The sequence below is a fragment of the Podarcis cretensis genome (genome assembly GCF_951804945.1).
Source record: "Podarcis cretensis genome assembly, chromosome: 6".
NCBI classification, from domain to species: Eukaryota; Metazoa; Chordata; class Lepidosauria; order Squamata; family Lacertidae; genus Podarcis; species Podarcis cretensis.
The window spans coordinates 8,933,909-8,948,193 of record NC_137175.1 but is presented as its reverse complement, the minus strand read 5'-3'; the positions used below and the strand labels follow the sequence as shown (position 1 = coordinate 8,948,193).

The 14,285-nt window shown below is 47.2% G+C and overlaps 1 protein-coding gene across 3 annotated transcripts in view; it reads right to left on the bottom strand.

The window, feature by feature from the left end:
* Window positions 1-14,285, bottom strand: part of NKAIN4 (sodium/potassium transporting ATPase interacting 4) — a gene marked incomplete at its 3' end in the record, with an annotated part of 113,994 nt that overhangs the window by 31,575 nt on the left and 68,134 nt on the right. For all 3 annotated transcript variants that reach the window (XM_079980028.1, XM_079980027.1, XM_079980026.1), the window contains exon 4: window positions 12,428-12,625. In XM_079980028.1, coding sequence (XP_079836154.1) covers window positions 12,428-12,625 — 198 coding nt within the window. The remainder of the gene's footprint in view (window positions 1-12,427; window positions 12,626-14,285) is intronic.

Sequence of the window (14,285 nt, the reverse complement as noted above, 5' to 3'; positions counted from 1 at the left end):
TTGATCTATGTATCACAGCACCATCCATCAAGGCGTTTGCCCACAGGAGAAGATGCTTCAAGGTCAACGTAGGCAGGAAATTATCAAGAGGAGAATTAGGACAATGGAAAGGAGGGGAGCAAGGAAGGGGGGCGGGGAGGACCCATGAGAGACGAAGAGTCCATGGTGATCCAAAAGGTGCTGAACAAGCCTAGCTTGTAATAGACTGAGAATGCATTTTTCCGTGATAGATGGGTCCCATTAGAATTCTATTAAAGCCCAACAAATACCTATAAGCGTTACAATTTTTGACCCGCGGAGCCAACTGCAGCCCACCAGGCATGTAGGGCAGCCTGCTGTTGAAGGGTCACTGAACCTGCTTTTCCTACTGTCATCTTCCTGTCAACTGCATTAACATGGCAAGCGCTGGGGCATGGGCTGTAGCTCGGCAGTAAGGAAGTTCCTTTGCATGCAGAAGGTCCCAGGTTCAGTTCCATAGCTGTCACCTTACAGATTTGAAAATAAGGGACCAGCAGCCTCGAAAATAAGGGATCAGTAGCCAAAATAAGGGATCAACAATTACTTTGATAAAATACATATTTTGTTGTGTGCAAATGGCTTTAGATACCTATTAGGTCCATAAATTACCGTATAGCATATATTCAACACAAAAAACAGCAACAATTTGTTGTTGACAAAGGACAGCTGGACATAGAAAGGGCCCCATTACCTTCAGTAGCTTATTTAAGGGACATCATCAATAAGGGACAGCAGCGGGACATGGCGCTGGGATAAGGGACTGTCCCGCCAAATAAGGGACGCTTGACAGCTATGTTCAGTTCCTGGCATCTCAAAGTAGATGCATTTCTCTAGTCCTGTAGAGCCAAGTTATTGTAGGCAATAATGAGCTACAGGGACCAATGAACGGGTTCCATATGAGATAGCTTCCTGTGCTCCTTTGTCAAACATCTGGGAGACCACGGCAGATGTGCTGGTCAACTGTGTTCAGTTTCTTGGGTCATCAGCTGGGTAGGCTGGAAACAGAATTCTGCTTAAGCCGGAGATTCCTGCCCAGAGGCAATGGGCCAGCTTTCCTTGTGCCCGGGTACAGAGAGGCTGTGAGCCCAAGAAGCACCATCAACATTGCACATTTACAGCACAATCATACCACTTTAAACAATCGTGGTTTCATGAATGAACTCTGGGTGCTGAGAGGAAACTCCTGGGAAAAGGCCGTTGTCTGTGGAAGCCGCTCAGTTGTGGAATTTACTCCCCGCAGAGGCACATCTGCCAGCTTCATTATGCTGAAGACACAGCTCTCATACCCTCCGACATTTCTCTGATGAAAATAAAGGTAAAGGGACCCCTGACCATTAGGTCCAGTTGTGGCCGACTCTGGGGTTGTGGCACTCATCTCGCTTTATTGGCCGAGGGAGCTAGCATACAGCTTCCGGATCATATGGCCAGAATGACCAAGCTGCTTCTGGTGAACCAGAGCAGTGCACGGAAACGGCATTTACCTTCCCGCTGGAGCGGTACCTATTTATCTACTTGCACTTTGACATGCTTTTGAACTGCTAGGTTGGCAGGAGCAGGGACCAAGCAACGGGAGCTCACCCCGTTGTGGGGATTCGAACCGCCGACCTTCTGATTGGCAAGTCCTAGGCTCTGTGGTTTAACCCACAGCACCACCCGCATCCCCTGATGAAAATAGGGATGTCCTATTCAGTTGTTGTTGTTGTTGTTGTTGTTGTTGTTGTTGTTGTTGTTGTTCTGACTGGGTTGCTCCAGCCACTCTAGATGGCTACCAACATATATAAAAACATAATAGAACATTAAACTTTTTTTTAAAAAAAAAACCTTCCCCTAAAAGGCTGCCTTCAGATGTCTTCTGTAGGTTGTATAGTTACTTATCTCCTTGGCTTGGGGGTGGCAAAACTCTATACCCTCCAACATTTCTCCAATGAAAATAGGGACATCCTAAGGAAAAACAGGACATTCCAGGATCATATCAGAAACCAGGACGGCTTCTGTAAATCTGAGATTGTCCCTGGAAAATAGGGACACCAAGAGGGACTGGGACATTCCCTGTTGTTGTTGTTGTTGAATAGGACGTCCCTATTTTCACCAGAGAAATGTTGGAGGGTATGGGGTCTTCTGTCTCAAACCCTGTGGAGCTGCTGCTAGACAATAGACAATACACAGTAGACAATACTGAGGTTGACAGACCAATGGTCTGACTCGGTATAAGACAGCTTCCTCCGTTCCTATGGTTCCCTGGCAATTGAGGTTGCTCTCAGGTTTTGATCCCACTTGGCATTTGATTTCGCATTCGCCGCTTTCCCTCCATCTCTTTTCCTCTTGTTGGAGGCAGGAATCCGTCAAGTGCTAAGCAGCCCCCGCTCTCTTGTCCCTCTGGGAGACATATCCAGAATGTGCTAAAATATAAGACCCGATTTCCCAGAAGCCTTTAATGGAGCCATGCCAGTCTCTGCGGCCTGACGGTGCTCCCTCAACTTCATCTGTGTAACTGTCTGGAAATGTAAATCTACCATTTGAAAGACAAGAGATTCCAACTTGTAATTTCAGAGCCTGAATTATACATGATTCTAACCGGCACAGTTCATACCGCACCTCATGAAATCAGGCCCTTATTCTTCTTTAAATAAAATAAAGTGAAATATGGAGACTTCTTTTCAAATTAAAGTTGCTTTGAAAGAAAAACGGTGCTATGAATAATAGACCCTCCCTCATGTCTCTCCTGTCCTCCAGACATCCACGCACGCCCCCCAAAATTTAAAAAGTAATGCTCTTCAAATATTTGAGGGTCAAGTTCTGACCTACATTAAAGTTCCTTTCCATTTGCCCAGTTTTAAATATTTTAATCAGAAATCGAAGAGAGCTGGAAGGAGGGGGAAATGGTAAAGAGGTAGGAGGGGCGGACTTCAGAGAGAAGATTAAAAGAGCTGCACGGATAACCAAACGGTTATGCAGAGACCTCATCATTATTCTGCTTTCAGATGGAGCCTAAAGGGAAGGAGGAGAGAGCTGAACTATTTATGGCAATAGAGATCAAGCATTCTTAGACCTTCAGCACTGCAGTTCTGGGCAGCGTTCTCCACCCCCACCCCAAGAAAAATAGGTGCCAGAACACACCATGAAGTTGTTACAGGAAGTCACCGGGCGACTCGGGGCAACCCTGAACAGATGCTGGTTTGACAACAGCCACATTCAACGCTTGTGGAGGTGCTAAAAGCTACAGCAAGTTGTCTCCCTAGCTGGTTTGGGGGTCGCCTCTGGTTCTGGTGCAGGACAAACAGGGCTGGCTTTAGCATATGCGCCGCCAGGGTGCAAAGATCCGCCCAGTGCCCCCAAATTTAGTTTAAGGGTAAAGGGGACCCCTGACCCTTAGGTCCAATTGTGGTTGACTCTGGGGTTGCAGCGCTCATCTTGCTTCATTGGCCGAGGGAGCCGGTGTACAGCTTCCAGGTCATGTGGCCAGCATGACTAAGCCGCTTCTGGCGAACCAGAGCAGCGCACGGAAACGACGTTTACCTTCCTGCCGGAGCGGCACCTATTTATCTACTTACACTTTTGATGTGCTTTCAAACTCCTAGGTTGGCAGGAGCAGGGACCGAGCAACAGGAGCTCACCCCGTCGCGGGGATTCGAACCGCCGACCTTCTGATTGGCAAGTCCTAGGCTCTGTGGTTTAACCCACAGCACCACCTGCGTCCCAAAAAATTTAGTTTAGCTGCCCCCAAATTAACTTTTATTGAGCTTTTTTTTTTAGGAGGGGCAAACTCAAAGTTGTTGAGTTTTGAGCTTTTTCTGGGGGGCAACTCAAAAGTTGTTGAGCTTTTTTGGAGGGGGGATTGCTCACCTGTAACAACAACACAGCGGGAAAAAACTGCTTTTGTTTCCTGACTCATCGGGAATATTTGACGCTACAGAGTAACAGAGCGATGGAGGAGGGGACTTTCACTCCATTGCTTTTCACTGCCACCAATCCAGAGGGACCGGTATACAGTAGGTATACATTTGGCACCCCCCAGAATTCAGCGCCCAGGTGCCCCGCACCCTTTCACCCCCAGTAAAGACAGCCCTGAGGACAAATGTGGCCCCACATCCCTCGTTCTCTTGGATTCAGGCAGATGGCTAGGGCCGCAAATGTGCAGTGATAGAGGCTTGGCTGGGAAGCTTAAAGCCCATCGCTGCTACACAGAGATTGATTCCCACCAGCATGGTCCTTTTCATGTTAAAACCCCCAAATCTATTTGCAATCCTGTTAACTTGGGAAATCATGGGAACTGGAGTCCAACTGCATCTGGAGGGCACCGGGTTGGGGAAGGATGGCAGGGCCACTGGGCATTCTTCTTGCTAGAGCTCAGAGCAGTAGGTTCATCTTGCCTTCTTATGCACTCATCTCAGCCCCCCTGCATGTTAAGGTCAATGGCAGGCGCTCTCTCCTGCCCACCTCTGATAGCAGTTAGATAGTTGAGTTCTAGGAAAGCGCCTTATTTGTCATGGCCCCTTGTCTCTGGAAAGCCTTTCCTCTTGGGTCTGGCAGGCCTTGTCATTATTACAGATGGAGGAAGGATCCACAATACCAAAAGGGGTTCACCTGATCTGATCAGAGTAAAGGTAAAAGGTAAGGTAAAGTACCCCTGGATTGTTAAGTCCAGTCAGTGCAGTGCTCGTCTCACTTCAGGCCAAGGGAGTTGGCGTTTGTCCACAGACAGTTTTCTGTGTCATGTGGCCAGCAAGGACTAAACCACTTCTGGCCAAACGGGACACTGTGATGGAAGGAGTTGGCAGGAGCTGGGACAGAGCAATAGGAGCTCACTCCATAGAAGGGATTTGAACCGTAGACCTTCTGATCGGGAAGCCCGAGAGGCTCTATGGTTTAGACCACAGCGCCACCTGTATCCCAGATTAGGTAAGGGTGCTGAGACCCTAGTTCCCCTCCTAAAAGCTACAAGAGATCCATGAGGGAAAGGGTTGATTGTTAAACCACTCTGGGAACCGTAGCTCTGTAAGGATGAATAGGGGTCTCAATGCCCTTAGCAAACTACAGTTCCCAGGATTCTTTGTGGGGAGTGGAGTCACCACTGGCGAACCAGTATAACAGCGCTTTAAACTTATGGTGCAGATGTGCCATTGCCAACATTTTATTACTGAATTGTATTCTGTCTTCTTTCTTTGGCGATCCCTTGTAGCCGAGTAAGATTGTCTTCCATAAACACGGTTTTAACAATGGGTCCGTAAGTGACTGTGGAGGCCAGTTCTGGATCCACACATCCTTCCACAGTGGGGACATTGCTTTCTGGGCGGGAGTTGATCACGGTGAGGGTTTGCCAAGCATGCCTTCCTCTTAGCACCTTTCTCCCTTGCGTCCTGAGTTCGAGTGTCTTCAAAACCCACAACACCTTTGGCAAAGGCTGTTCTCCAACTGGAGCACTGACAGGCCAGTGTTTCCCAGTTGTCAGTGTTTATACTACATTTTTAAAAGATTTGCCTTGAGAGAGCCTTTAAACCTCTTTTGTTGACCACCAGCAATACGCTTTCCATTTTTACTGTGGGGCCGACTGCCTCTTTATTGTTTACCACTGACTTTGGTTTAAAAGTGTTTTGTTGTGTGTTTTAATCCTGCAAGCTACTCTTAAAAGCAACCCCTTAAAACATTTATTAATAATCACAACAGCAATCTTTCACCATACAGCCATATATTTAATTTTATGTGTCATATGAAGTCCCATGGAGCAAAATTGTTCTCTTTGGCCATACTGGAAGTGTGGGGGGGGACAGGCCCCAGCAACGCCCAAGCTCTCGCCCGCATTTCAGAATTGCAGGCAAGCTCCCACCAGCAGCTGGTGAAGATGAAATCACTGCAATGTGCAGATGGCAGCCTGTAACCTTTGTTTTCCCACACACACACACTCCCTTCATTTCTGGGGGGGCAATTATTACTGGTGGAAATGTAGCATATGCCGGTGGCTCTCATTCTAGCTTTCGCTGTAGCATCTGCCATCAAAGTCAACATTTGCCATCTTCCTGGGAGCGTTCCAGGCTGTCGTTTGGAAATGGAAACAGCCAACAGGCAAGGCAGGTTCTTCTCCAGTGAAAACTCCATTTTGGCACATGGGATCTTGGAACTAAACGATCCATCTTCCCTCCCTCCTGCATTGCATACAAGCACTTCAACCTCATCCTGAGTCCCAACTCTGAGGCACATGGCTGCCGCAGAACTTTGAGGGGGCCTGTCCCCTTCATTCAAAAATCTGGGGGGCCTAGTCCCTGCCTCCCCCTCCCAATTGGCATGCCAATAATAATAATAATAATAATAATAATAATAATTTATACCCTGCCCATCTGGCTGGGTTTCCCCAGCCACTCTGGGTGGCTTCCAACAAAATATTAAAATACAATAGACCGTCAAACATTAAAAGCTTCCCTAAGTAGGGCTGACTTCAGATGTCTTCTAAAAGTCTGGTAGTTGTTTTTCTCTTTGACATCTGGTGCGAGGGGGTGCCACTACCGAGAAGGCCCTCTGCCTGTAACTTGGCTTCTCGCAGTGAGGGAACCGCCAGAAGGCCCTCAGCGCTGGACCTCAGCGTCCGGGCTGAATGATGGGGGTGGAGACGCTCCTTCAGGTATACTGGACTGAGGCCATTTAGGGATTTAAAGGTCAGCACCAACACTTTGAATTGTGCTCGGAAACGTACCGGGAGCCAACGTAGGTCTTTCAAGACCAGTGTTATGTGGTCTCGGCGGCCGCTCCCAGTCACCAGTCTAGCTGCCGCATTCTGGATTAGTTGTAGTTTCCGGGTCACCTTCAAAGGTAGCCCCACACAGAGCGCATTGCAGTATTCCAAGCGAGAGATAACTAGAGCATGCACCACTCTGGCAAGACAGTCTACGGGCAGGTAGGGTCTCAGCCTGCATACCAAGTGGAGCAGGTAGACACCTACCCTGGACACAGAATTGCCCTGCGTCTCCATGGACAGCTGTGAGTCCAAAATGACTCCCAGGCTGCACACCTGGTCCTTCAGGGGCACAGTTACCCCATTCAGGACCAGGGAGTCCTCCACCCCTGCCTCCACACTTGTCTCTCAAAAACTATTGAACTGGAATGGATATTTTGGAAAAGACAAAGCAGGAAACAGTGAGGGGAGATGTGCAGCAAACCTGCACAGATGCTGTCCACACCTTGATGTAGCATATGAAAGCTACTTTCATGTGTAGGACTGGAAAGGGCTTGAGAAACACACACACACACACACACACACACACGTGTCTTTCAATTAGCACAGGGCTCTGGACCCTGGCAAAAACCCAGCAAATGAGGAGTGCAACAGGATGAACCCCTCCTATCTACCCCTCTCTTTTACTTTCCAGGGAGGCAGGGTCAAGAACGCCATCAAAAAATAGCCATTTGACTTGTCTATAGCACAGTGGGTCAGGGAGGGGGAGTGGAAGGGGAGAGCCTGTTCTGCTCCTATTTGCGTTTAAATGAGATTAAGAAGACAGGCAAGGCTGCCTTTAACCCCCAGAGACAACGGCTGCAAGGCCCTGGATGGCCAGTTTCAAGCAGCATCGGATTAGTCCCAGTTTTCCCTAAGGGCTTTTTTCCTCCACATCTTTCACAAAGGAAAGGGCCTCTTTCCCCACTCAGCCAGCAAGGGTAAGGAAATGCAGGCCGCGTGCAAGCGCAATTGCCCCCACAGATGGCATCATCTGCCCCAAAGATGAACCTTATTTGTGCTTTGGTGAACCGCCGAGTGTCCGCAATGCACCCCCAAGTGTGCATGATGTTCCCCTCTGTGTGTGCACACTCTAAAGTTGACCTCCCTAGTAAGCAACCAAGTTTCCGTCTCTCAGGGACGTCTTGCAAGGCCTAATATTTTTGTCGTCAATAATAATAATAATAGGGACGCAGGTGGCACTGTGGGTTAAACCACAGAGCCTAGGACTTGCCAATCAGAAGGTTGGCGGTTCGAATCCCCGCAACAGGGTGAGCTCCTGTTGCTCGGTCCCTGCTAGCAGTTTGAAAGCATGTCAAAGTGCAAGTAGATAAATAGGTATTGCTCCGGCGGGAAGGTAAACGGCATTTCCGTGCACTGCTCTGGTTCGCCAGAAGCGGCTTAGTCATGCTGGCCACATGACCCGGAAGCTGTACGCCGGCTCCCTCGGCCAATAAAGCGAGATGAGCGTGCTGGACCTAATGCTCAGGAGTACCTTTGCCTTTACCTTTTAGAACACCTCTACATATTTTGTTGCGTGAATTTGCAACACCAAACTCTCGTGATTTTCTGAGTTAATCGGGTTGCAATCTGTTTTTTCTTTTCTTTTCTGGAAACAACTTGGAAATGAATGCCACTAGATTTCCAGAAGCGGCATTTGCATTGTGAGAAAGATCACATAGAGTGCAGAAATTATCAGGTAAAGTAAATATCTGTGATATCTGAATGCAGCCAGCGTTGGCCATCCCTAGGAATATATTCATACAGGGAATGAAAATGTAAGAAGAACCTGCTGGGTCAGGCCAGTGGCTCATCTATTCTAGCATCCTGCTCTCACATCCACAGATTTGACCATGAATTCATCCTGGTTTATAAAATTGCTGCCTTGCCATAGCTATGGTTCTCTGATTCACACATGACATTTGTCATGCGACAGGGAGGACTAAGATCAGCTCCCTTGGTGAAAATATAGAGAGACACACAGTGTTATATTCATGCAAAACAAAGCAAAGCAGATTTTAAAAGACGGTGGCTTCCATTGCTGAGATGCTAGAAAATGTACACACGCTCTAGTGGCATTTTATGAAGACAATGGACTTTTTGTTTCAGTTTACTCTGCAGCAAACGAGAATCAATTACAGGGCGGCACCAATTACTGTGGCATGTTAATGAAAAAAATAAATAATTGAGGGTATGGATAAACATAAGCGCTGTGACATTTGATGGCAACTTTTGTGCAAACTGCTGGCGTCTGCAGGAACAGAAGCGGGGGGGGGGGGGGAGTGCGCGTCAGAATGGCTTTGTTTTCTGACGGGGTGTATTATTATATCCCTGGGGGGAGACGCACACAGCCTTTGCCTAATTGGATTCTCTCCCTTTCTGCAACTTCTTCTTCTTCCCTGACGCTCACACATAAATATTTAAATCACAGTCACGGTGGCTGGTAAAGTTTTTGATGTACCTATTGCTGAGGAAATGCTCCTTCTATATCAGCCTGAGCCTTGCTTCTCTTTGTTTTTCTTGCACACACACACACACACACACACACACACACACACCAAGTTTATGTAATTTTTAATTACTGTTGGATTTAGGGCAATGAGTGTAGGGGTTTGTTGTTTGTTTGTTTCAGAGAGGGCAGGATCCAAAGAACTTTGAAGTTATTTGTATGTTCCCAAGGGGGCTTTGGCATCATGCTTCTGTTGTCTCTCCTCCACAGTCTCTCCATGAAACCAAGGGGAATTTCAAAAGCATTTTCCGTGTGATCTCAATCCTGTTCAAACAGTATGAGTCAAAAGTCCCCACTAAAGAGCACCTTAGATCTCAGCCACAGTGTTCAAGTACTGAAATCAGCAAGTTGATGATGACTCCTGTCACCAACAGGAGTCAAAAATCAAGTTTGTATCCACACACACATGCTACATCCAAGGCCGGCATGGCCATTGGGCAGAGGGAAGCAACCACCTCAGGTGTCAAACTTTGGGGAATCGGGTCCCACCCCCGGTGGCAGTAATTAAGCAGATCAAATGAAAGATCAAACCTATCAGTTCCTAAGGAAATCAGCCCTGAGTGCTCACTGGAAGGACAGATCTTGAAGCTGAGGCTCCAATACTTCGGCCACCTCATGAGAAGAGAAGACTCCCTGGAAAAGACCCTGATGTTGGGAAAGATGGAGGGCACAAGGAGAAGGGGACGACAGAGGACGAGATGGTTGGACAGTGTTCTCGAATCTACCAACATGAGTTTGACCAAACTGCGGGAGGCAGTGGAAGACAGAAGTGCCTGGCATGCTCTGGTCCATGGGGTCACGAAGAGTCAGACACGACTAAACAACTAAACAACAACAAATGAAAGGAGCTTTCTTACCAGATAGTTTCTTTAATAATCATAGCGAGAGACAAAGGAATGCATATCTCTCTAGAAATGGTGTTGCTCCCAGTTAAGGTTTACCCCCTCTGTCTCCATTAATCTATGTCACTCCTACGTCGGGTAATCTGAGCTTGTTGTCTCTGCGCTTTCTGTTCTATCTCTCTCAGAGCCCGTCTAGTCCTAGACGAAGGGGGATCAGGAATGCTGTCCAAGGACACTGAATCTGCCAGCTGTCTCTCTCCTGGTGTTCCCTCTTCTAGGTGTTCCTCACCCAGTATTTCTCAGCTTTCCTCCTCTGGACTATGCCCCTCTGCAAACCACTGTTCTAAATAAATACTGTCCTCCTGCCCTTGGTTTGCCGCAGCACCTCCTTGGCTCTTCCCTTCCGTTGGAGGGCAGAAGCAAGAGTGCTCTAAACTAAACCAGCCAGCAGCTCTCAGGTGTGCTAGGGGTTGCTGCTGTCCTGTTGCCAGCACGGATGTTTGAGTCAATCCCAAGTCCAGTCGCCTTCTGAACATGGAAGCAGAGGAGCTTCCATCTTGGAAATCTCTTGGGTCAGCTTTGGCTACATCCACAGAAATTCCCTCTTTTGCACAACTATCAAGGTGCTGGTGTCATGTCCTGTTTTCCCCTGGCCACCCAAGCAATATCGAAATGGAATTTATAATCCCAATTCCACGTAATGCTGAACGAAACAACGGTTTAGCTTGAACTAGCAAAGGAGTGGATTCCCAGACCAAAGATCATAGCTGCTGCACTCCTCCCTTGGTCCTGCTGCACTAATGCATGACTCAGCCACGGTTTTGCTTACCATTACGCGGTGGGAAGGGACACGGGTGGTGCTGTGATCTAAACCACTGAGCCTCTTGGGCTTGCCAATCGGAAGGTCGGCAGTTATAATCCCCGCAATGGAGTGAGCTCCCATTGCTCTGTCCCAGCTCCTGCCAACCTAGCAGATCAAAAGCACGCCAGTGCAAGTAGATAAATAGGTACCACAGCAGTGGGAAGGTAAATGATGTTTCCATGCGCTCTGGTTTCTGTCACAGTGTTCCGTTGCACCAGAAGAGGTTTAGTCATGCTGGTCACATGACCCGGAAAGCTGTCTGTGGACAAACACTGGCTCCTTCGGCCTGAAAGCGAGATGAGCGCCCCAACCCCATAGTCACCTTTGACTGGACTTAACCGTCCAGGGGTCCTTTACCTACACCATAGCTGTCAACGTTTCCCTTTTTTAAAGGGAAATTCCCTTATTCTGAATAGGATTTCCCTTTAAAAAAGGGAAAAGTTGACAGCTATGACCTACAGCTTTACCTTACGTCCAAACTCAGGCTTGCGGTTTATTTTCCCCAGACAAACCATGAGCAGTAAATGAAGAACAAACCATGGGTCACCCATTGGTTGTTTTTCTGGAGTGAGACTTTAGTTGAGATTTCTGCATTGCAGGGAGTGGACTAGATGACCCCTGGGATTCCTTCCAACTTTACGATTCTACGATTCAATGAGACAAACTATGAGCCTGAGGTTGATATGTGATGCTACCCCAAACCGTGGCATAGCTCTAAGAAACACAGCAGCAGCAGAAGTGGAGCAGCAGCATAGCAGCCATGATCTTCATCCCAGGAACCTGAACCCTTGGCTTACCCTGGGCCATGGTTTGGCTCAGCATGCAATACAAACTGGTTTATTCACTTTCCCTTTCTCTCTCCCCCCAACTCTCTCTTTCCCACACACGAGAACATGTGGCACAACCCACTGGAAACCTGAATTCAAAATATGTCTTTTAAATATCTAGCATAGGAGCCAAGTCCTAGGGGCTGAGGTCCCTTTGGCTCCCCCAATAAAATATTAGAGGGGGCCAGCCCCCAGCCCCAAGTTAATGGGCATTGCCATTCAAATGTTGTGCATGAGCCACATCTTGTGACCGATTATGCACGGCAGGGCTTACCTGCCCCCCCCATATACAGTGGTACCTCTGGTTGCAGACACGATCTGTTATGGGGTGCCATTCGCACCCCGAAAAGTCTGTAACCAGAGCAGCACTTCTGCGCATGTGCGAAGTGCAATAGAGCGCTTCTGTGCATGCGCAAACAGCGCAGAACGTTTCTGTGCATGTGCAAACCACGCAGAACGCTTCTGCGTGCGCAGCAAAACATGGAAGTAAACACTTCTGGGTTTGCCACGTTCTTAACCCCAAAAAACATGAAGTATTCACAAGAAGAAGTATGACTGTTTTGCATTGAAATTGGCACCCGGGATATCCAATACCCAGACATGGCCGTTTTGAATTGCTGAAACAGGCCCAGTTTCAGATTTGCGGGTTTTGAGGGCATCACTCACCGCCACCAGAATCTGCATTGCACTGTGCATGACCTCGATGTAGCGATATTCCAAAGCGCAACCGATCACGGAGACGTAGGAATGGCTGTCCAAGCCCTTGATGCCGACCATGGGAGTCTCCTTCCTTACACATCCAGGACCGTTTTCACTCCACCAGGACTGGTGTCGGGAGATGTTGAAGGTCAACAGCTCACTGTCCTGCAGAGGGAGAAAACGCACACAATAAAAACAACAACCCAGAATACTAATCTCTTGTTGTTGCTGAATCGATTTTCACTTTGCACAGGTCCACTCCCTGGCTTCTTCAGTTAAAGAGAGCAAAGGGTTATAAATAATAATAATAATAATAATTTATTAATTATACTCCGCCCATCTGGCTGAGTTTCCCCAGCCACTCTGGGCAGCTCCCAAAAGAATATTAAATACAGGATAAAACATCAAACATTAAAAACTTCCCTGCCTTCAAATGTCTTCTAAAAGTCAGATAGTTGTTTATTTCCTTGACATCTGATGGGAGGGTGTTCCATAGGGCAGGCACCACCACCAAGAAGGCCCTCTGCAAATGCCTTAGAAATGTTATTCATTTATTAATTATTTGTACTTGCAGCCCACCAAAAGGTCCCGGGCAGGTTACAAAAATATAGCAATAAAAATAAGTACCATGTACCATTTTATTTATTTGTTATTACATATATGTCCCAACTTTTAATCCAAGGATCTCAAGGTGATGTACATGTTCTCTCCCTTCCCTGTTTTATCATCACAACGACCCTGCGAAGTAGGTTAGGCTGACTGGCTCAAAGTTGCACAAGCAAAAGTCCTTCCATGGAGATTCCGCGGATGGGGCGAGTTAGGTGAATCCTGCCTCATATTTCTGTGCAATTTGCGATTTATTTATTTTTTATAAAATCCTCCTGGAAATTCGCCATCCTTTTATTGCAGATTTCTCTTAGAAACACACTTTTCTTTTTGTATGCGGTTTTGACAAATATGCCAATTTTTACGGTGATTTCCATTTATATAATGCAGCTTTGCATGCAGTTCTGCTTAATATATGTTTTATGTACATCACATATGCACTTTTAAACACCTTGTATGGCTGGATCACAAAATTCAGGAAAGTGTGAATTTCAAAGGCTATGGTTCGCACACTGGTTCAAGAAGTGCAAATTAAACAGATTCTCACGCAAACAAAACCAAATTGCTCCTCCATCCCTAACTACAGAGATAGCATACTGCGTACTCACAGAGAGAAACACAGGATCTGCATTCATGCGAGATGACAAGCCAGAACTGGAGTTATAAGAAATATTTTCCTAACTGGCTGGTTTAATTTCCTCTGTGCCATGAGCACTAAGCATCCTCCATAAATTCTCTTGCCAATTCCCTTTGGTATTCTGATGCATTGCACGTTCAGGTCTTCTATTGACCTCTGTCACAATTAACCTCTTGGGTCAAATTACTCCAAGAAACTGACCCCTGGCATGATCAATAGCTGCTTAATGTACATCTCCCTGCAGAATTTCAAATCATCTCTCCTCTGCTGCTTCAATTATCATGTGGTTCCCTTGCACCTTTTCCCACCTTCCTGCTCGGTTCCAAGTTTGCTTCCCTCGATTTTGTAGCTGACTGTATGCTGGGGACAGTTCAGGAGTCTGCAAAGAATAGGAAGAACACACCAATTCCTAATAGGAACAAACTGGTGTCACCCGCATGTTCCAGACCCTCCAAGTGTCCCTATTTTCCAGGGACACTCCCGGATTTACAGAAGCCATCCCAATTTCTGATTTGATCCTGGAATGTCCAGCTTTTCCTTAAAGGTAAAGGTAAAGGGACACCTGACCATTTGGTCCAGTTG